This window comes from Diabrotica virgifera, chromosome 6, assembly GCF_917563875.1.
Source record: "Diabrotica virgifera virgifera chromosome 6, PGI_DIABVI_V3a".
Lineage (NCBI taxonomy): Eukaryota > Metazoa > Arthropoda > Insecta > Coleoptera > Chrysomelidae > Diabrotica > Diabrotica virgifera.
The window spans coordinates 55,108,462-55,130,804 of record NC_065448.1 but is presented as its reverse complement, the minus strand read 5'-3'; the positions used below and the strand labels follow the sequence as shown (position 1 = coordinate 55,130,804).

The 22,343-nt window shown below is 35.3% G+C and overlaps 1 protein-coding gene across 4 annotated transcripts in view; it reads right to left on the bottom strand.

Moving 5' to 3' along the window:
- The window catches only part of LOC114343216 (ethanolamine kinase), a 171,569-nt gene that overhangs the window by 29,447 nt on the left and 119,779 nt on the right, over positions 1-22,343 (bottom strand). For all 4 annotated transcript variants that reach the window (XM_050654281.1, XM_050654282.1, XM_028294027.1 and 1 more), the window contains exons 3-5: positions 10,395-10,525; positions 8,242-8,511; positions 848-1,074 (exon numbers count right to left, since the gene is read on the bottom strand). In XM_050654281.1, the coding sequence (XP_050510238.1) occupies positions 848-1,074; positions 8,242-8,511; positions 10,395-10,525 (628 nt within the window). The remainder of the gene's footprint in view (positions 1-847; positions 1,075-8,241; positions 8,512-10,394; positions 10,526-22,343) is intronic.

Genomic DNA, 22,343 nt, shown 5'->3' with positions numbered 1-22,343 from the left:
CAGTTTGCATGTATGAGTCAATAATTCTCTCATAGATTGTCTTAAGGAACAATTTTGGGAGATGACTCATGAGGCCTATCGCACGGTATTCTTCGCATTTTTGGGTCCTGGTTTCTTGGAACTGCAATAAGCTCACACTTCAGCCATCCTGTTGGTATTTCTCCGGAGTTGTATAAGGGTAAGAACAGAACAAGTAGGTCGCGGTGGAGGTGGAGGTCGCGTTCGATGACGACATCCATGTAAAACAAACACATTGTACTGAATGAAAGAGAACAGAGCAGGTAAGTCGCGGTGCAGGTTTAGCGCGATGCCATCCAGGAGGTTTACATCGATGCTTTTGAAAATAAAATGAGTTTGTTTTACATAGATGTCTACTGCGCGGCCTACAAGGATGTTTCCCTGTAATTCGTCCGTTCGAAGCCAAGTTGTCATTACCTGCGCTATCTGAGTTGATACTTTTTATAGAATCCCTTTTTTGTGTTCAGTTTATTTTTGAATTTCTTCAAATTTCATTAAACTACTTCACTTGATAGTGGTTCTAGCTCGACTGACAGCGCAGGTGACCTCCTTTCTATGTGCTGTCGACATCGACCGCGACTTAACCAGTGGCATCCACCGCGACCTACACCTCCACCTCGACCCACTTGTTCTGTTCTTACCCTCATGTAAATTCAGCATAGTATATCTCAAATAATCTCTTTTGGCGAATATTATGCCCCCCATGTACTTGCTCTCGATAACTTTAACGCATCATTCCATTAAACACTGTCGGATATTGTTTAGGATTATCTGGATTTGGCTTTGGATATTGGCTATTGTAATCGTATATTAGATAAAGATAACTTACCTACAAATTCTGCAAAGTGGTTCGCTATATCGACTGACTGGTAGTTTAAAGCTGCATATTCGTAATCTATAAACGTAACCTTATTTTTTTCTTTATTGTAAATGACATTACCTAACAAGAGGTCATTATGAGCGAATACTATAGGACTGCCTAAACTTTCTATAACTTCTTTCATTTCATACATTTCCTGTTCTATTTTAGATTTGGGAGTAACATTTTTCATATACCTAAAAAGTTGTAAAATTGAATTAGCCGTTTAAAAATATAAATAAAAAAGTTCGAAGTTTTATTTCCGGAGAAATAAACACTCCTATTTGGACCAGGGAAAATCTAGGGAATTCAATATTCCACTGTACATATGCTTTATAGATTATCGTAAGGCGTTCGACAGGGTCAAGTGGAGACACTTATGGCGAATACTAAAAGAAGTAGGCGTACCCCAACACCTTATTTCGCTTATAACTGAACTATACGAACACACTACTGGACCAGTTAAAGTCTTGACACACTTTTAAACGAATTTCATCCAGAACGGGGTGTCAGACAGGGATGTATACTATCTCCACAATTATTCAATATATATGGAGAGCATATTATGAGAAGAGCACTTGAAGGATGAGAAAAAGGCATCTCAATAAATGGTCATAAAATAAACAACCTACGTTTCGCAGATGACACAGCCCTTCTTGCAAATAGTCAAGCAGAGCTGATTGATCTTATACGACTGGTTGAAAACGAAAGTCAAATATTTGGTCTGCAATTAAACATATCAAAGATAAAGATCATGATAGTGGATAGACTACATAACAATCATCCACACATAACCACAATTGATCAGTTTGAGGTTGTGAGCTCATACTTATATCTGGGATCATTAATCACAAACACAGGGTCACTACAGGAAGAAATAAAACGTGGATGTGATCTAGCAAAAGTCGCCACAGCAAAAATGACCACAATATGGAAGGATTGTCAAATTTCAAGAGCGTTAAAGATGAGGTTGATCAACTGCTTAATATTCCCAATACTGACCTACGGATGTGAATCTAGGACCCTGAGAAATTCGGAAAGAAGAAAGATAGACGCCATAGAAGACCATAGAACAAATAATTCAATTTTAAGAGAGCTAAAAGTTAGCCAACGACTCTCCAGTAAAGTCCATCTCCAAAAATTTAAATACTTTGGACATGTTATGAGGGCAAACACAGAAAACATGAAAAGACTCATTATACAAGGAAAGGTGGAAGGCCGAAGATCACGAGGAAGATCCCCAACAAGATGGATCGATCAAATTACGGGAATATGCAAAACACCTATGCATGAGTTAAAAGAAATGACCAGAGACAGAGATCTTTGGAGACGGACAATACACGACATCACGTCGACCACTACACTCCCTCCGGGGAGTCAGGATTGAAGAGAGAGAGAGAGAGAGAGAGAGAGAGAGAGAGAGAGAGAGAGAGAGAGAGAGAGAGAGAGAGAGAGAGAGAGAGAGAGAGAGAGAGAGAGAGAGAGAGAGAGACAGATTTGGACCAGATTCTGGTTACTCCTGTATTCGTGATTTCTAATATTTGCAAACCAAACGAACGATGAATTAAAGCAGACTAGGGGAAGTCTAAAATTTGCATTTCACTACCTGTCTATTCATGTATTCTTCAAGGTAAAAATTCCAACGAATTCTTGGTCCCTATACTCAGATAGGAGTAAACTATAATACAAAATGAAAATGAGAGACATCTTATATTTCAATTCATTTTTAATAATTGTATTTAGAGATATTTAAATAATTGGCATTTTTGTTTGGAGAAAGCGAGTTTCGAAGCAAACTTTAGGAAAAAGCAAGTTTTGAAATAAATCCCTTTTTTGGAGATGGAATTTTACAACTTTTATTGTTTGCCGATTTTATTAGAATAAAAGTAATTAGCTTGATAGTGGTACAACATGATATCTTATCGGTTCCAATGACGGTATAGTTCTTGGAAGATCAATCCTATAATCCGTAATTTTCTCAACTTACAGGTTGTTTTCTTCTTAGTTTTTGCCCATTCATTTTGCATCGGTGTTCTTTTCCTTGCCTTTTTACCAGGTCCTACAAGGAGTCACTTGAACATCCATTGAAAAATATTACTGTAATACTACTTATTTTAAAAGAAAAAACTATGGAAGTAAGGGAGCAAAGTATGCTAAATTTGCAGTCACACGAGCGGTATGGGGACCTATTGGGTTGTGATTATTAGGTCATTAGGTCCTAAGACCAAAACAAGTTAAGCAAATTTTCCATTTTAGTGGGGACTTTCCATTTATTAATTTATATTTCCATTTCCAACAATCGTTTTTTCCGATTATAGCGCCATCTATCCATAATTCGAAAAAAGGTATCGAATAAAAGTTGCTTATTTTTACGTAAAGAATCTAAATCTGCAATAAAAATTTGGGAGTTCCATTTAAGATTTTAAAGTAACTCCCACCCCACCTCCGCGGGGGGTCGTGTTTGGTACCATTCCATAGATTTTTCAAAAACATTTTGAAAGTGTATTTTGCAGTTTTTCGATCTGATGTTCATTTTGCGAAATATCGCGGGGTTTGTATTTAAAATTTTAAATTTACCCCCCGCCCCTCTTCGTGGGGGTCATGTTTAGTACCATTCGATAGATTTTTGAAAAATATTAAAGACGTATTTTTTAGTTTTTCGATCTGACGTTCATTTCGCGAAATATTCGATTTTTTTTGGGAAATTTTTGACTCACCCCTCTTCTTACGCCCCGCTCAAATCGTCAGATTTTTGAAATATACACTCTTTTGCTTGTACTTAACTTACCTTATCTTAATCTAATTTCGAGTATTTTTAAGGATAGATTTTTTTTCGGACCCCCTTTAACGAACTTCCCTGTGCTAAGAGCCAATATATGGTAGAGGTACATCTGCAGGGTATCAGGTTTCTCCCCGTATGATAATCTGACGCGCTCGAGTAACTGCAAAAATCCCCGCTTGGGCTCCCCTACCATTAGTATTAAAAGTTAATAGCCAATAAAACTAGTAAACAAACACTGACGTACATTAGACCAATAGAGTGATTAAATGTGTGTGAGTCCCCCCACTCACTTTACACGCCTAATATTGATTGGTTAGAGAAAGACGGGTTTTACACAGAACTGCCATTACCAGAGAACGGCAGTCCTCGCCAGTGGCGCACACCCACACCCCCCTACACGCGACACTATATACACAACACGAAATTTTCGATTTTCTAAATCTGACTCAATTGAAAATTGGACCAACTCCTATCTTAAAGTTCAGGAAAAGACTCACCCATTCATATGTCAACCATCCATTTTGGTCCAAGGGTGTGGATTTTACGGCACTTCCTATTTAGGGTTTGTTTTTCGATACTCCTCCCCAAAACTCCCAAAAAACTCGAAAATTTAAGTCCGACCTTTGCGGCTTCTAATGGTACTGATCATTACCTTTCCAACGCATGTCTAATTTTGAAAATCGGTTATACCATTCAAAAGTTACCGAGCTCAGAAATATGACTCAATTTCTATTTAAAAAAGGGAAAATGTTTGTGGATATGTAGGTATGTATGTGTGTGGAAAAGTTAAAACGATCTGAATTTTTTTTTCTGTGTTTAAAGAGGGGGTCAGGGTCGATTCAGATCCGGTGTAGTTTGTGACTTTTGACCACCCACAAGCCAGCTATAGGACTTGGTACGTACAAAACGGCATATTTTTTGGGGGTATATATCTTCGGTTTAAGAAGATACAGGAGAACAGCAAATAAGCCAAATCAATAGTGTTGAGTTAAGCTTTCAAATGGTGTATAAGCCGTCAGGATCAGACATACACACGGCTCAGTATAGCCGAAAAACTGAAAAATTAAATTTTGTAAAGTTTGGTTTTTCGACAATTACTCAAAATTTCAACCTACGAATTGCGGCAATAACTGAGTGTTTGTAGAAGGACTCTAGACGAATCTAACGGTGTATACCTCATATCCGGGAAAATTCGAATTTTTAAGTTATAGGCTTCATAAGTATGATCAAATCTATTATCTATGGGAAAAACGGTTTTTCAAGCTCAATAATTCCTGTAATAGCTTCAGTTATCATACTTGACCTTAGATGCATCAGATACTACTTGTCAATGCGTTTCAAACTCATGTTTAGTGATCAAAATCGGTTAAGCACTTTAGAAGTTATTAACCTACAAAAGTATAATCCAATTAACGATTATTTCCGAAATGGTTTATGTAGTTGTAGTGGTTACGACGCTAAATTTGATATGGCAACGGCCAATCCGAGTTTATTTACCGGCCATCCCAATATTTTTTTCAATCTATTTCGAATAGAAAAAAAATCTAGTGTACATTCGATGGCCACTAGATCATTTGGGAGGTAATGCGAGAAAGGCGACCATTTATAAAGCTTAACGTGTAATCGAGAAACATTACATTCAACTTCATACATTTAATTTATGAAAAACTCCTGATACAAGTATAAAAACCGCTAAACGCCGTAAAAATGAGTGGCGCATACAATATTCCAGCTACACAAGATCTGATATGAATATTACGTGGCGCAAAAATGTATTTTCATTTTGATGCAAAACAAAATTCTAGTTTTATTTTAAAAGATTTTTCCATAATATTTGCTAAATTTGAAGTAAACGCGCCACAAAAGAGTTTAAAAATTCAAACTGTATCAAAGTTACTCTTTTGTTGCGCGTTTTATTTTAAATTGAGCAATAGAATTTTGTTTTGCATCAAAATGAAAATACATTTTCGCGTCACGTAATATTCATATCAGATCTTTTGTAGCTGGAATATTGTATGCGCCACTCATTTTTACGGCGTTTAGCGGTTTTTTATATTTGTAGGAGATATACGGGTTTGATTCAAAAGTCTACTTTTAACATTGAATTTATATTGGATAAAGCTAATTTTGAGTCAAAGTAGTCCTGGATTCGTGTAGGATTCAACAAAAATATTCAGAAAATATAAACAACTCAATTTCGGCCATGGATGGAGAAAGCGAGTTTTGATTCTATACCCTTGAAATATTAAAATAGGAACTAAACAGAAAAACCAACAGAAAAAATGGAATGTCAATAAATTACACAATGCAGATGCAGATGGAAATATGAAGAGGAAGCAACAGTGCAAATAAAAGAGAAATATACATAAAGCAGGAGACAGACATCAGAATGGTAGACGATAAAATCTCAAAAGAGCTAACAATAGGGAAATTAGAGGACGTAATGCAGAGGAACAAAAATGGATAAACTAATAGTAACTATAAAATTAAGGGGATGGGTACGAACTTTCGGCTTCAATGCTATTTAAATGGGATTCATTTTTTTCGAATCCTGAGAAAACTATTAAGTATTTTTGAAAAATTTAAACGCAGAATGAAAGATTACGTTATTATCGAGGGCCGAAAGTCCCTGAAAACTTCTATAATGTTTATTTCAATAAGTTACACGGGTGAAAAACTAAGAGAAAATTTATTCATTCTAAGAGATTTTCGGCCCTCTGTAATAAAGTAATCTTTCATTGTGCGTTTAAATTTTTCAATAATACTTATTAGTTTCCTTAGGATTCGAAAAAAAAATGATTACATTTAACATACATTGAAAATTTTGACAGGCGTCAAAATTTTGCATTTTGTTCATTTCCCCTTAAGAGGCAACATTAGCGCGCGGAAAACGCGTTCCAAGATTGCGGCTTTAATTTTGAATATTTTGTCGAGATATTTGGCACACAAATTCGTAGTATAGTGAAGAATGGCGGTACAAAGCCCAATTTGAGAAATATGTTAGTATGTGGAAATTACTCTATATTTAAATAAAATATTGCAAAAACGAGCCTGTACCGCCATTAAGGAGAACAAAAAAAAAAATATACTTTCTCCAAATAAACTTTCTTATCCCATGACTAGATTTTGTGTCACATTGGAACTACTAAAAATCGATTATACAATAAATTGCATGTGTGTCCAATTAAGGGCATCATATTATGGCAAACTTTTTTATTCTTAGTTTTATGAAAAAAAGTTATTCGTTATAAAAAGTTATGCATGGTCTATAACTTAAAATACAACCATCAGTTATCATTTTTTTAAGCCGTATACGAGGTACGTCAAAAAATATGAATTTTACTCAAGAGTAAAGTAGTTTTATTTTTCACAATATTGAAAATTGTTATAATGAAAAGTGGTTTGGAATTAAGAACTTTATTCTCATATGCAATTTCATCCTTCTAGTTGAAAAAAAATTGATTTTTTTTTAAATTATGGATAATTAACATTATTTTCAGTTATTTGTAATTCGTATTCTTTGTAAAACATTTTGCATGGTCAAAAACCTTAAATACAGCCATCTAATATCAAATTTGATCAATTTTATAGGATGTATGTCAAAAAAGATGAATTTCGATCAATAATAAAGTACTTTTATAGTTCAGAATATTTCAATAAGAAGGATATAACTACACAATGGAACATGGTTCTAGTTCTAAACAACTTTACATAATCACAATTTTCAATATTGTGAGAAATAACGGTATTTTATTTAAGTACTCTTGAGCGAATCCATATTTTTTTATGTACCTCGTATAAAATTGACAAAATTTGACATAAGATGGTTTTATTTTAGGTTTTAGACCATGCAGAACATTTTATAAGAAATAACTGTTTTTCGTAAAATTAATAATAAAATAGTTATTATCATAATTGAAATAAATGAAAATAATGTTGGTTATCCATAATTAAAAAAAAAATCAATTTTTTTCAATTAGAAGGATGAAATTGCATATTAGAATATAGTTCTTAATTCCAAACAACGTTTCATTATAACAATTTTCAGTATTATGAAAAATAAAGCTACTTTACTCTTGAGTAAAATTCATATTTTTTGACGTACCTCGTATAAGGCTTAAAAAAATTGATAACTGATGGTTGTATTTTAAGTTTTAGACCATGCACAACTTTTAATAGAGAATAACTTTTTTTCATAAAACTAAGAATAAAAAAGTGTCCCATATGATGCCAACTTAATTGGACACACCGTATATAACAAGAAATCGAACTTGACTGACTTGGCAACATATAGCGCGCCTATGAGTATAATATTTATTATTTTTGATAATATAATGTCACTGTCACTGTCGTACTGCCGACGCACTGTTGCCGCTCTGTTGAAAGTTCGCAGAACTTTCGAAAAATAAAAATATTGATGACGCGCTAATGCTGCCTCTTAACATCGAACTTTTAAAATAAGAAGAAACGAAGCTGAGAAAAAAATACCATACGTAAATTATGTAAATAAAAAATAAATACAATATTCATTTTTGGTACTACATATTTATTTTGGCGAATACTGTATTTATATTATTCTTACCTTATATGTTTCTCGGGATCCGAAAATGTGTCTGGTATCAAATCTAAAAATTTTCTAATCTTATCCCATAGGAATGTTTTCGAAGGTCCATTGTTGGGATTCACTTTATGTAGAAGTGCCAGCTGTTTAGCTACTAATGTGTATATTGTCGGTTCTCTCACAGATTTGCTAGTTAATGTACAACCTGGTAGATATCTATAAGCCAGACCATTTTTGAATGTTGCGTAGAGGTTTGGTGCTAATCCTGCCTTGTGAAGTAGAATAATGTTTCTGGAATCAAAAAATAAAATAATGAAAAGAAATGTTTGGTAATGTTGATTGGTTGTGTTCGAATAATTTTTCGAACATGTATAATAGTATATTATTCAACGAGCATGTAATGATGGCTATTACTCACGATGATGAAGTTTGCGACACGAGCCTACGGCTCGTGTCGTGTCCCTTTTATATCAATTATAATTTAAAGAGTACTCAGTTTTAAATATCTTGGTTTCCATATTACTGAACAACTAGATCCAGATAAAGATTTAAATGCAGAATCGAGATAGCCCGCACTACATTTTTAAAAATGAGGTCATTCTTTTGTAATGATAACTTGCAACTTCAACTTCGAAAGCGCATGATTAAATGTTACATTTGGCCAGTCCTCTTATAAGGTGTCGAAGCATGGACATTAAAAATATCCACCATTAATCGTTTGGAGGGCTTTGAAATGTGGCTGCACAGACGAACATTAAAAATTCCATGGATGGCTATGCTGACAAATGTGGCAGTCCTTAAGAGAGCATTTGATATTATCAAGCAGCACTCGCGAGCTGCTTGATAATATCAAATGTAGAAATATTGCCTATTTTGGACATGTAGTAAGGGGAGACCGATATAATATTCTTCAACTTACATATTATGATGGGTAAAATTGAAGGACGCAGAGGAATTGGTAGAAGACAGGCCTCTTGGTTGAAGAATATCAGGGAGTGGACAGGTATAAAGAAAGTACAGCAACTATTTAGAATAGCTCGAGACAGAGACAGTTTCGCCATGTTAATCGCCAACGTCAAGGAGACTTGATAGGGCACGTTAAGAAGAAGACTGCTTCTTATTTGTTTCTTTTTTCTCTTTTATCTTCTTCTTGATAGTGTTGTTTATCTCGAAATATTATATTATTTAGTTTTGTTGTACAAGTATTCTTTGTTCTTTCATTAATGTCATGAATTGATATAGAGAATAGCTGCTTCTTCTAGCTAACCATCAAGAACAATAACAAGCATACTTATTAACATGAATAAAAATTACAATAATAGAGACAACAATAAAAGAAGAACATAAGAAGCAAATTTAGTTCTCTACGGTCGATACCCACTATTTTATAGATATAGGTAAGAAATATCAATGGTCGCATTGTACAATGTTGGGATAAAAATTAGTAAAAATATCTATAACTCTCCGTTATCATATCTTGCCATTAGATAATAGATAAATAATCCGATTCAAGCAAAACAATGTTTACAATGAGCTGACGTCACCACCTGATGTAATGACAGTTCGTGTAAAAAAATTGCACCAATTTTTGATACCAAATGAAGAGTCAACATTAGCGTACGGAAAACGCGTTCCAAGATTGCAGCTTGAATTTTAAATCTTTTGTCGAGATCTTTGGCACACATATTGGTAATGTAGTAAAGAATGGCGGTACAGAGCAAAATTTGAAAAATATGTTAGTACGTTGAAATGATTCTATAACTAAATAAAATATTGCAAAAACGAGTCTGTACCGCCATAAGAAGAACAAAAAATACACTTTCTTCAAATAAACTTTTTTATCACATGCCTAGATTTTATGTGACATTGAAATTACTAAAAATCGGTTATCTATAACAAGAAATCGAACTTGACTCACTTGGCAAAACTTAGCGCGCCTATGAGTATAATAATTATTGTTAAATAGTTATCACAATATTTTCCCTTAGTTTTTGATAGTATAGTGTCAGTGTCACTATCGTACTGGCGACGCGACGCACCGTTGCCGCACTGTTGAATGTTCGCAGAAATTTCGAAAAAAAAATATTGATGACGCGCTGATATCGCCTCTTAAACTGAATTTTTACTTTTCGACGCTTATTGTGTGTTTATTTGAAATCTGTTATTTTGCTTACCTTGTTTCTGCTTTTCTATCTATAATCAGATCTGTCTTGTTTCCATATATCCTGACGAGGACTATTTCTTCATCATCTGCTCCCTCGGGCTTGCATCCTACCAGCTTATTGGTTATCCCATCTGTCAACAGCTACATATTCATCTTTTATTCTTAAACAATTAACCGTAAATATTTTCTATCTTCGTTCTATCTAATGCACTAACGATTTATGAGTGAATATTGAGGGTGAAATATGACAGCCCCATAACAGTAACTAATGATATTAGTAATTTTTATACCCTTATAATTATAAAGGTACCAAGGGTACCATGGTACCAAGGATATAAGGATAATAACGCTTGAGGTCAATGGTGTGTATCAGTGTATCACGAGCGTCCCTGGCCCCGGGGGATATACATATACATACGTTGACCGAAAGCGTAATTATCCGCAATACCCGTGTGTCTTCAACGTTTAATGTCCGACTAAATATTCTTTATAAGTATGCGAGAAATTTGAATGAATTTTTAATAAATTAGTTTTCAAATAAGTGCATTTACCAGCAATAGTCGTAACGTAATTGTGGTACAGACGAACCCGCTTCTTAGAATACCGCTTAAAAGAATATCCCGGGTTTAAGGAATAGAAATTGGAGGTCCTGAAACGATTTTACCAGCCACCAATGATCGGTTATTAGAATATCCCGGTTATAGGAATACTTCTGGTTGGCACGAAGGCTATTCCAATAAGCGGGTTCGACTGTATAATAGCTTTACTTTGGTTTTTAATATTTGTCAACTTCACAGTATTTAACTATTTATTTCAATTTAATAGGCTGTAGGGTGTCTTTAGCGAGGCCAGGCTAAAATGGATCTTCGCAGGTCATAACGCTAGACAAACGGACAATAGGTGGAATAGCACGATACAACAATGGAGACATGGACAGGAAAGAGAGCAAGAGGACGAGCCCAGATGAGATGGGGAGACGACATTAAAAAGATAGGAGGAACGCACTGGAAACAGAAAGCGCTAAACAGAAGCGAATGGAGGAAACTGGGGGAAGCCTATGTTCAAAATTGGACGAATTAAAGGGCAAAAGAAAGGGTGTTATTTTTAAAAAATAACGCCCTAGAGATATATCCTATTTAATCTTTGACATCATGTCATTATTTGTCAAATAATATACCAGTCATTACAGGACATTACAGTGTTTAACACGGCTCAAAGTTTAACTGTTATTTATTGGCATCTGACATACTTGGATAAAACTATCAGAAATACTAATTTTATCGCCAACCGTCACTAAAGGCATTCATTATTGTACTCAGTTCGCTCAATTGCGGCAGTAAAGTAACACTTTATTGTACTGAAAGAAGAATTTTACTTTACCTGCCGCGATTATTAATCAAATTAACCGAGATTGAATGTAAGTGTTCGATGGCAGTAATCGATTATTTATTTGAGTGAACTTAAAATGTATTTACTTTAATTATTAAAAATATTGTACAAAATTTACGTTATTGTTCATTAAATTTATGTCAAAAAGTGAACTTCTGTAGTATTTTGCAATTATATTCATACAAAATAAATCAAAACTTTACAGATTCAGTAATTGGGTATTCAATATTGATAACTATCGATTAAACATCGAAACCGGCCATAATGCAAAAGTCATCTGTCATTATTGTGATAAGAAATTTTTATTTCGTCTAAGTAAAAAAATTCTTAAATTGTAAGTAGTTAATGTTTTTTATGATTGGCGATAAAATTTTGTATGCACTACGTCAGTAAAGACCCTTTATCGAACTCGTCTGTTACTCGCCTCGCTCCTTCTGCTCGTAATATCAGACTCGTTCGATAAAGAGGCACTTTACTGCCTTGGTACATAAATAACTATTATGCAAACAAAATAATGGCAGTTTTTTCCAATTAGAGAATTATAATTAATTTAATTGGAGAGACGCTCATAACAATTAATTGTTAGTAAAACTGCATATAATTAGCATTTTCCCATCATTATTCAGATAAATGGACACCATTTCATTGCAAAATTTCATTAGAAATAAAGGGCCTAGCTGGGTAAGATGATGAAAAAAAGTGCCCCCAACTCGATTCGAATTCCATATAGGTCACCGTTTAGCATATATAGTGAAACTAACTTTCTGAAATTTTTAGCCCCCTAGGTGGTCATGTGACCCACCTAGAGCCTAATTAGGGTTTTATTATTTTTTATCTCAGCCGCATCGAGAACTAGCGAAAAACTTTAAATAAAAAAGTTGTAAGCTTTAAAAAGTTCTGTCCGAAAAAAATTTTGTTTTTAATTTTTGGCGGGAAATTTAAATTTTAGAACGATTTCAAAATTTTAAATGGGTATAAAAAAATAACTAAGACATTCGTTTTCACGAAAAAAATATATAACATGTAGTTTTGCATAATGTTTCACCCTGAATTTTTATAATTTTTTAAAATTGGTGAAACGTACCTTTAAAAATAAAAAACCGCATATTTTCGGTTTTTTTTTCGTTTTTTGATACAATTTTATACATATTTTTCAAAAAAGGTAACACTGTCACTGGAGTAGGTTAAAAACTGAAAATAATTGGGGTTTGCTTAATAAAAATTACTACTGGCTAAAACTACTGGCAACATTGTAATACAATTTGGCGAGTTTTAAGAGGTAGTTGTTGTGCATTTTTTGACATACAATTAAGAATTTTATATTTATCATTGGCGCGCATAGTGGTAATGGTCTGAACTTTTTAAAGAAAAAAGATAGTACGCCACTGACATATTTCAAATTAACAATCGTGTTTGAATTCCTCGTTCAATTTGTGACAAAAAATCTATCTTCCTATTTTTTCATACGACGCGCCATTTTTATTCAAAAAATAAAACATCTTAACCGTTACAAAGTATTCGAACTTCTATGAAATAAAATACTTACATACTATTAATCGTTTCTACATCTACATAAACTCGTACATCCATTATAAAAACTAATTCGAATACTTTGGAAGCGTTAAGATATTTTATTTTTTGCAGCAAAACGGCGCCTCGTGTGAAAAAATAGGAAGATAGATTTTTTGTCACAAATTGAACGAGGAATTCAAAAACGATTGTTAATTTGAAATATGTCAGTGGCGTACTATCTTTTTGCTTTAAAAAGTTCAGACCATTACCCCTATGCGCGCCAATGATAAATATAAAAAATTCTTAATTGTATTCAAAAAATGCACAACAACTACCTCTTAAAACTCGCCAAATTTTATTACAATGTTGCCAGTAGTTTCGGCAAAATCGTAAAAAATGTGTAAAATTTTGTTTTCTTCAACGCCCTGTATCTTGAAAATGGATGGCGTTACAAAAAATTTTTATTAAGCAAACCCCAATTATTTTTCAGTCTTTTACCTACTACAGTGACGGTGTTACCTTTTTTGAAAAATATGTATAAAATTGTATCAAAAAAACGAAAAAGAAAACGAAGAAAATGCGGTTTTTTATTTTTAAAGGTACGTTTCACCAATTTTAAAAATTTGAAAAAAATTAGGGTGAAACATTATGCAAAAATGCACGTTATATATTTTTTTCGTGAAAACGAATGTCTTAGTTATTTTTTTATACTCATTTAAAATTTTGAAATCGTTCTAAGATTTAAATTTCCAGCCAAAAATTAAAAACAAAATTTTTTTCGGAGAGAACTTTTTAAAGCTTACAACTTTTTTATTTAAAGTTTTTCGTTAGTTCTCGATGCGGCTGAGATAAAAAATAAAAACATAAAAACCCTAATTAGGCTCTAGGTGGGTCACATGACCACCTAGGGGGCTAAAAATTTCAGAAAGTTAATTTCACTATATATGCTAAACGGTGACCTTATGGAATTCGAATCGAGTCGGGGGCACTTTTCATCATCTTACCCGGCTAGGTCCTTTGAATAATTTTAGATTATATAGGCGGAGAGACCAGACATTCTCAGTCAAGTCAAAGCGTTTGTAGGAAAGAATGAAAACTCCCCAACTTTTTACCATACTATTAAAACAAATTGTTTATTAAATTACCTATCTTTAGAATATTGATTGTTTTAGTCGTGATGGTTATTTATAATATAAAATACCGTGACTGGCACAAATTAGATTGAGGATATAATAAATTGAAAGAAAACATCGAATAATAAAATTTTATGAGACTATATTGTGTATAGATTAAATTAAAATAATATTTATTTTTAGTTTTAGATTCCGTACTAAAAATAATGCAGAAGAGAATGGCAGATTTATTTGATTAAATCCTTGAATCATCTGTATCTTTGAAATCTCTTTTTTGGTACCCGTGTATCTACTACTCTACAACCAATCTGCATTTGACACACTAGATAGAAAAAAATTGATAAATGTTTAGAACAGACAAATGTTAAGAAAACAGTTAAAAAACTTGACGTAAACTAAAACAAATAGTAAAATCAATAATATCTGAAAATACAAATGCGAAAATACAAATCAAGGGAAAATGGTCAGATGATTGCCTCCTAAAAGGAGCACTGAATCAAGAAGATTTTAAGATAAGATAAGATAACTATTTATAATAGTTAGAGATAAATTAATAAAAAATAGGGATTCAAGAACGGGAGCACTCAGCAGTACAAAACAACAGTTGGATATATAGTGGAACCTCGATTATCTGTCTCTCCGTTAACCGTCACCTCTGTTAACCGTCAGGGTCCATACATAAGTTTTATTGACTACATAAGCAAAAATTGAGTCATCAATTCATTCTGTTTGAGCATTGAGATAAGCCAAACGAATGGTTAATTTGTGATAAGGATGAAAACGACTATCCATTGCTGACAGATGATGAAATCGTTGAAATGGCAACAGAGGTGGACGAAAGAGATTCAGAAGCTGACACAGACTTGCAATTTGACGGTGGCGATGTCGATGATGCTATTGAAACCGACAAAGATTTGAAGAAGCTAGAGAAGAAGCTCGATTTGAGTAAATAAGCTAGAAAAACTGCATCGCACCTGCAACAATTATTGATCGACTGGTATTCTCAATAAGAAGAAGCCAATAAAGTAGATTGCATGATCCTACGCCGATTAAGAAATTCAGCTGTTGCAAAATGTGAAGCAATACTAAAACAAACAAAGATTTTAGAATATTTAAGCTAAACTGATTCGATTGTACGTACACAAATCCTTCTTATATTGTCAAACAAAACATACAAATAAAATTTGAGACTTGTAGGTTCTATGAACTTTTTATTTTTGTTAATGTTTTGTTAACCGTCTTTTCGATTATTCGTCATACCCTTGGTCCGGTGCCCTGACGGATAATCGAGGTTCCACTGTAATTAACTTTTACAAATAAACTCTACTTAACTGAAACACAAATCTTCGAAGACGACATGGTCCTTATAGCGGACAATCACAACACAACACAGCTAAATATTAAGAAAAGCAAGATAATGAGTTTTAACAGCAAATATGAAAAGGACAAAAAACATACAAAGGACAAAGGACAAAACTAGGTCTAAACATTTGAATACCTAGGAAGTATCTTTTCAAATCATAGAAAAGTTTGTTTGAAAATATCTGATAAACAGAAAAAAACCAACAAAAACTACTATACGATAAACAAAACAATATACGGAAAGAAGGAAATAAACAACAAAACTATTATGTAGTATGTAATACGATTAACATACCAATAGTGACATAATAAGTAAATGAGAGCTGGGTATTACAAAAAAAACATGAAAGTAAACCAGATGCTTTTAAAATGAAAGTATTGAGAAAGATAACACACAATACCAGGAAAGACTGGTAGTCCATTCATTAACGGTAAAATATTGCAAAACCTCTATATTTTAAAGAACCGCTTGGATTGACATGAAATTTGGCATACATACAGCTAACAAGTCAAAGGAAAAAAGTGATATTGTGCCGATATGTGCTTTTGCCCTGGGGGTGGTTTTCACCCCCTTTTGGGGGTTAAAAAATATTCGTCCAATCAAAGTCAGGAAATGGGTAAACTGGCTAATTTTAAGTAACTTTTGTTCTATAGAGTTTTTTCACTAAGTCAATACTTTTCGAGTTATTTGGCAGTGAATATGTTCATTTTTTCAACAAAATAAAAATAACCACGCTTTTAGACGGTTTTTCGCAAATAACTCAAATAGTAATTATTTTGTCGAAAAAGCATTCTTAACAAAAATATAGCCTATAAAAAATTTAAAAAAATAGTGTATATATCACGTCTTTTTGTTTAGTAGAAACAGAGTTATAGCTAATGAAAAATAGGTTCATATTCGTCAAATTCCAAATGGAATACTTTAACGTGAAATAACTAAAAATGAAGCACATTTCGGGGAAAACTAATTACAACTTATTTAAAGTGTTTAAAAAAAGCTTCATTTTTGTTTTATAAAAAAAATTTATAGCATCAAAATTAAACAAGTTACGCTCAAAATAAAGTTAGTCCCTTTTGGTTTTGGTAAAAAATCGAGAAAATCACCCCCTAATTAGTATCTTAAATGAACTTAATCGTAAGGACTTCACAAGTTTCTTGACTCGTGTATATATTGTTTATATGATCTGTAAGTTTCATCGGTTCAAAGTCCTTATTATTGAAAGTGCTCTAGTTAAAATGGGTTTGTTACGTTTTTTAGGAAATATTACGCGAATTGACTTTTAATTATTATTAACTAAATAAAAGACTTACTTGAAACTGTTTATTTATAACACTTACAATTAACACTTATTTAACAACAATATCTAATTTATTTTACACTTTCTAACATTTAATTTATTTACAAATACGACTTATCTACTTTAAAAATACATACATTTCAGCAACCCGATCAAACAATAAAACAATATATCGCGTCGAATATATTAACTGACTGACTGCTGCTTAAATCAACAGCATCAATCCCAAATAGACTACTTCATGATAAGGAAAGAAGACATACGTGAATGCAAGGACTGCAAGGTAATAGTGAGTGAGACAGTAAGCCAACAACATAAGCTGCTTCTTCTGGACATCGAAGTAAAAAGCGAAACTAAACAAAAATATCGGAGAGGACCACAAAAAATCAAATGGTGGCTGCTGAAAGATGAGAAAGAAGGTCTATTCAGGAGAAGAATAGTAGAAAAAATATGTTGGAACATGAAAGGAAGCCCTAATACAATTTGGAGAAAAATGGCCAGTAGTATTAGAGAGACTGCTATTGAAATACTTGGGAAAACGTCAGGAAAAAAGTTTGAGGATAAAGAGACTTGGTGGTGGTCAAACGAAGTACAAGGAAAAATAAAAGAGAAGAGAAAATTATATAAAAAGTGGCAAGAAACCAGATCCGACACAGATCTTCAAAACTATATGGTGGCGAAAAAGAAAGCGAAAGTAGCAGTAGCAAAAGCCAAAGCAGAAGCGTATTCAAACCTATATGATCAACTTGATACCAGGGAAGGCGAAACGAAGATATATAAAATAGCCAAACAGAGAGCAAGGAAAGCAAAAGATTTTAATCAGATTAGATGTATCCGAGATGAAAATAATAAAATACTAGTTCACGAAAGGGAAGTCAAAAAGAGATGGAGAAAGTACTTTGACAGCTTATTAAATGAAGAATTTGACAGACAGCCTGTAGAGTCAACGGAGACAGTAGCAGCAATGGTCACCAAAATAACCAACGAGGAAGTGGCTCAAGCGCTTCAAAAAATAAAGAAAGGAAAAGCGGTAGGACCAGATGATATTCCTGGGGAAGTATGGAGAGCATTGGGAGAGACAGGAACAAGGTGGCTAGCAGGTCTATTTAATAGAATTATGGAAGTCGGACAAATGCCAGACGAATGGAGAAGCAGTATACTGGTACCTGTTTACAAAAACAAGGGAGATATACAACAATGTACAAACTACAGGGCTATAAAACTGCTTAGCCACACCATGAAAATATGGGAAAGAGTAATTGACAGACGGATACGTGAAGAGACCGAAATATCCGAGAATCAATTTGGCTTTATGCAGGGTAGATCAACAACAGATGCAATTTTCATTATAAGGCAGTTGATGGAAAAATACAGGAGTAAAGAAACAAACGCTCATATGGTATTCATTGATCTTGAGAAAGCATATGATAGAGTCCCTCGAGAGATTCTGTGGTGGGCACTCAATAAGAAAGGAGTCCCTGGTGAATATGTAAAGATTGTGAGGGATATGTATGAGGGAGTAACGACTAGTGTTAGGACAGGTGTGGGAGAGACTGATAAATTTCATGTGAAAGTAGGATTGCACCAAGGCTCTGTGCTTAGTCCGTATTTATTCTCATTAGTTTTGGACCAGATAACAGCGAAACTACAGGGTAACATTCCATGGTGCTTAATGTATGCTGATGATGTCGTGTTAGTAGGAAATAGTGAAAGAGACTTAGAACAAAAACTGGAACAGTGGAGACAAGCTCTGGAGGAAAAAGGTTTAAAACTTAGTAGGACAAAAACAGAGTATTTGGAATGTTCATTTAAAGATGGAGCTACTACAAATAAAATGGTATCTTTGGATGGTGAAATGATTGTGAAAAGCAATAGTTTTAAGTACCTAGGATCGGTATTACAGAGTAATGGAGAAATAGATGGAGATGCATGCAGTAGAATTAGGGCTGGATGGATGAAGTGGAAAGAAGCGAGTGGTGTGTTGTGTGACAGAAAAATTCCAATGAAGCTGAAGGGAAAATTCTATAAAACAGCCATAAGACCGGCTATGATGTACGGAACTGAATGTTGGGCAGTGAAAAAGAAAGAGGAACAACGAATGCATGTGGCGGAAATGAGAATGCTTAGATGGATGAGTGGAGTGACAAAGAAGGATAAAATTAGAAATGAGTATATTAGGGGAAGTCTAGGTGTGGCACCAATTGATGCCAAAATGAGAGAGCATAGGTTAAGATGGTTCGGTCATGTTCAACGTCGAGACGTTAATCACCCAATACGAAGAATAGCTGAAGTGCAGATTCCTGGAAGGAGTAGGAGAGGAAGACCAAAGAAGACCTGGGGGGAGGCGATAAGGCAGGACATGTTGGTAAAGGGGATTAACATTGATATGACCCAAGACAGAATTGTGTGGAGAAATGCAATTAGGGAAGCCGACCCCGCATAGGGATAAGGCAAAGAGAATGATGATGATGACTGCTGCTTAAAAATCATCCGCTTATATAGATACGGCTCTGCTTCGAGAACAGTCAGGAAGGCCTGAGGCGGGTCCACGCCTATCATCGGGGAAACTTCTGGATTAGCGGAGACAATACTCGTCGATGACGTGTCGCTGTTGTTTGTTGACTACTAGGGGCAGGGCCGGCCTCAGTTAGAAATTCGTCACATTGCCCCCTCCTTAAAAGATGGTTCCTCCTGGAACCTTGTCAGGACTGGAACTGGATGCTGGTATCGGCAACTGGACCCTCTTTTACAACTCCCAGTTGTATAAAAGTGACAGGGGACGGTCTTCTTTCCGCACCAGTAACTATGCGGATTGCAACAGACTAACACCTGGACCTCGGTGTCTTGGAAAATTTCTTCTACCATATTTCGGATAACTCTCCAGTCTAATTGGCTGCATTCTAACTTTGGTATGGCTAACTTTTGCACGTCGGACTCCAACACGTGCTCTCTCAATTGAATTAATGCATCCCATACATCTTGGTAGGTAGGTTGGTCACGGACAGTGTCTTTTGTTACCAGATAGAATAGGTAACGTGATGCATCTTGGAGTTTCAATGCTTTGCCAGGAGCTGGCAGTTGGCATTGAAGTTCTGCAACTCGACCAAACTTCCTTCGGAAGGCGGATGCCAACCCTCGTGCGTCTTTGATACTGGCCGGGATGGTATGGGCCAGCGAATAGTCATCGTGAAGTGCGAGAAGATCTCGCTTTTCTTCAGTGGTAACACCATGTCTTGCTTTACCGGTACCTCCGTAGGCACCCATGAACTCTTCAAAGGTAAGGTCAGGTATTCCTCGAATTTGGTTGACTTCCACTTCTTCATCTACGTCGTGGTCTCCCTCGTACGGCGCCAACCGGTTATGGTGGACTATCATCGGCTTTCCCCTAGGAATCTTGCTTATTCGGTAGATAACGTCATTGATTTTCTTGACAATGAGGTACGGACCTTCCCAGAACTGCTGCAACTTGGGAGAACAACCTGTTCGCTTCTTTGGATTATAAAGCCAGACTTTGTCGTTCTCCTTGAAACATCCCCTCTCGGCTTGGGTATCGTATCGTTTCTTCATTCGGTCGCTAGCGATCTGAAGATTAGAACGGACCAACTCATGTATATCGTCCATTCTTCTTCGTAATTCATTCACGTAATCCTCACCAGCAACATCTTCTCCAGGTCGACATCCAAACTCTAGATCACAGGGTAGACGCATCTCACGTCCAAATAGAACTTTTGTTGGTGTTTGCCCAGTTGATTCATTAACAGCAGATCTATAGGCCATTGCGAAGAACGGAAGGTACTGGTCCCAGTCTCGTTGATGATTGGACACCATCTTTGTCAAATACTTGCCGACTGTCCTATTCATACGCTCCACCATTCCATCCGATTGCGGGTGATAGGCCGTGGTTCTCGTCTTCTTCATGCCTAGTTTATCACAGATTCCTTGAAATAGATCGCTCTCAAAGTTCCTTCCTTGGTCACTATGGATCTCCAGAGGTACTCCAAATCGGCTGATGCAGTCTTTGATTAACACATCTGCAATAGTGGCGGCCTTCTGGTCTGGAATTGCGTAGATCTCCACCCACTTCGTGAAGTAATCCATTACCACCAACATGTATTTGCATCCATTGTCACTTTCTGGAAATGGCCCGGCAATATCCAAAGCTATTCTTTCAAACGGACTTCCAACATTGTATTGTCTCATAGGAGCCTTTCTTTTCCGGTAGGGTCCGTTACTTGTAGCACAGGTAGTACATTTCTTACACCAGTCCTTCACATCGTCGGAACTATTCATCCAATAAAATCGTTCCCGAATTCTCTGAAGGGTCTTCTTTACACCAAAATGCCCTCCTGATGGACTGTCGTGTAACTGACGAAGTACTTCGGCTACTCTGCTCTTTGGAATCACCAACTGTGTTCTCCTCACCGAACCATCATCATTTTCTATTACTCGTTTAAGCAAGCTGTCTTCCAAGATAAATGAGTCCCACTGGGCCCAATACGTCTTAACTGCTGAGCCTAGGCTTGATATTTCTTGCCAAGATGGTCGACGATTTTCTTCTTTCCATTTTCGAATCTTCTGTAAAACTGGATCTTTTTCTTGTTCTTCCTTGATCTTGGTAGGCGTCCACTCGTCGTTGACCACTGTTGTTCTTAGTACTGCTGCTTCCTTCGACTATGTTTTGTTGCAATGGGAACATTCTGCTGGACACGGTCTTCTAGATAGAGAATCAGCGTTCCTGTGGCTAACTCTGGCTCGATGCTCGATCTTAAAATCATATTCTTGAAGTCGTTCAATCCATCTGGCTATCTGACCCTCTGGATTCTTAAACGGCATTAACCATTTAAGGGCGGCATGGTCGGTTCGGATTAGAAACTTCCTTCCGTAGAGGTATTGATAGAAGTGTTCCACTGATTTTACTACTGCTAGAAGTTCTCTTCTCGTGACGCAATAATTTCGTTCAGGTTTTGAAAGCACTTTACTAAAATATCCAAGGACTCATTCCTGTCCTCCTTGGATCTGCGACAGCACTCCTCCAATTCCCACATTACTTGCATCCGTATCTAAGATGAACTCTCCTTCTGGCAGTGGATACCCTAATATTGGCGCTGTAATTAAATGCCTCTTCAAAGTTTCAAAGGCCGTTTGGCAGTCTCCATCCCAGCAATAATCCCTTGCTTCCTCTGTAAGTCGCGTTAATGGCTTAGCGATATCTGCAAACTTCTTAATGAATCTCCGGTAGTAAGTACATAGTCCCAGAAAACTTCT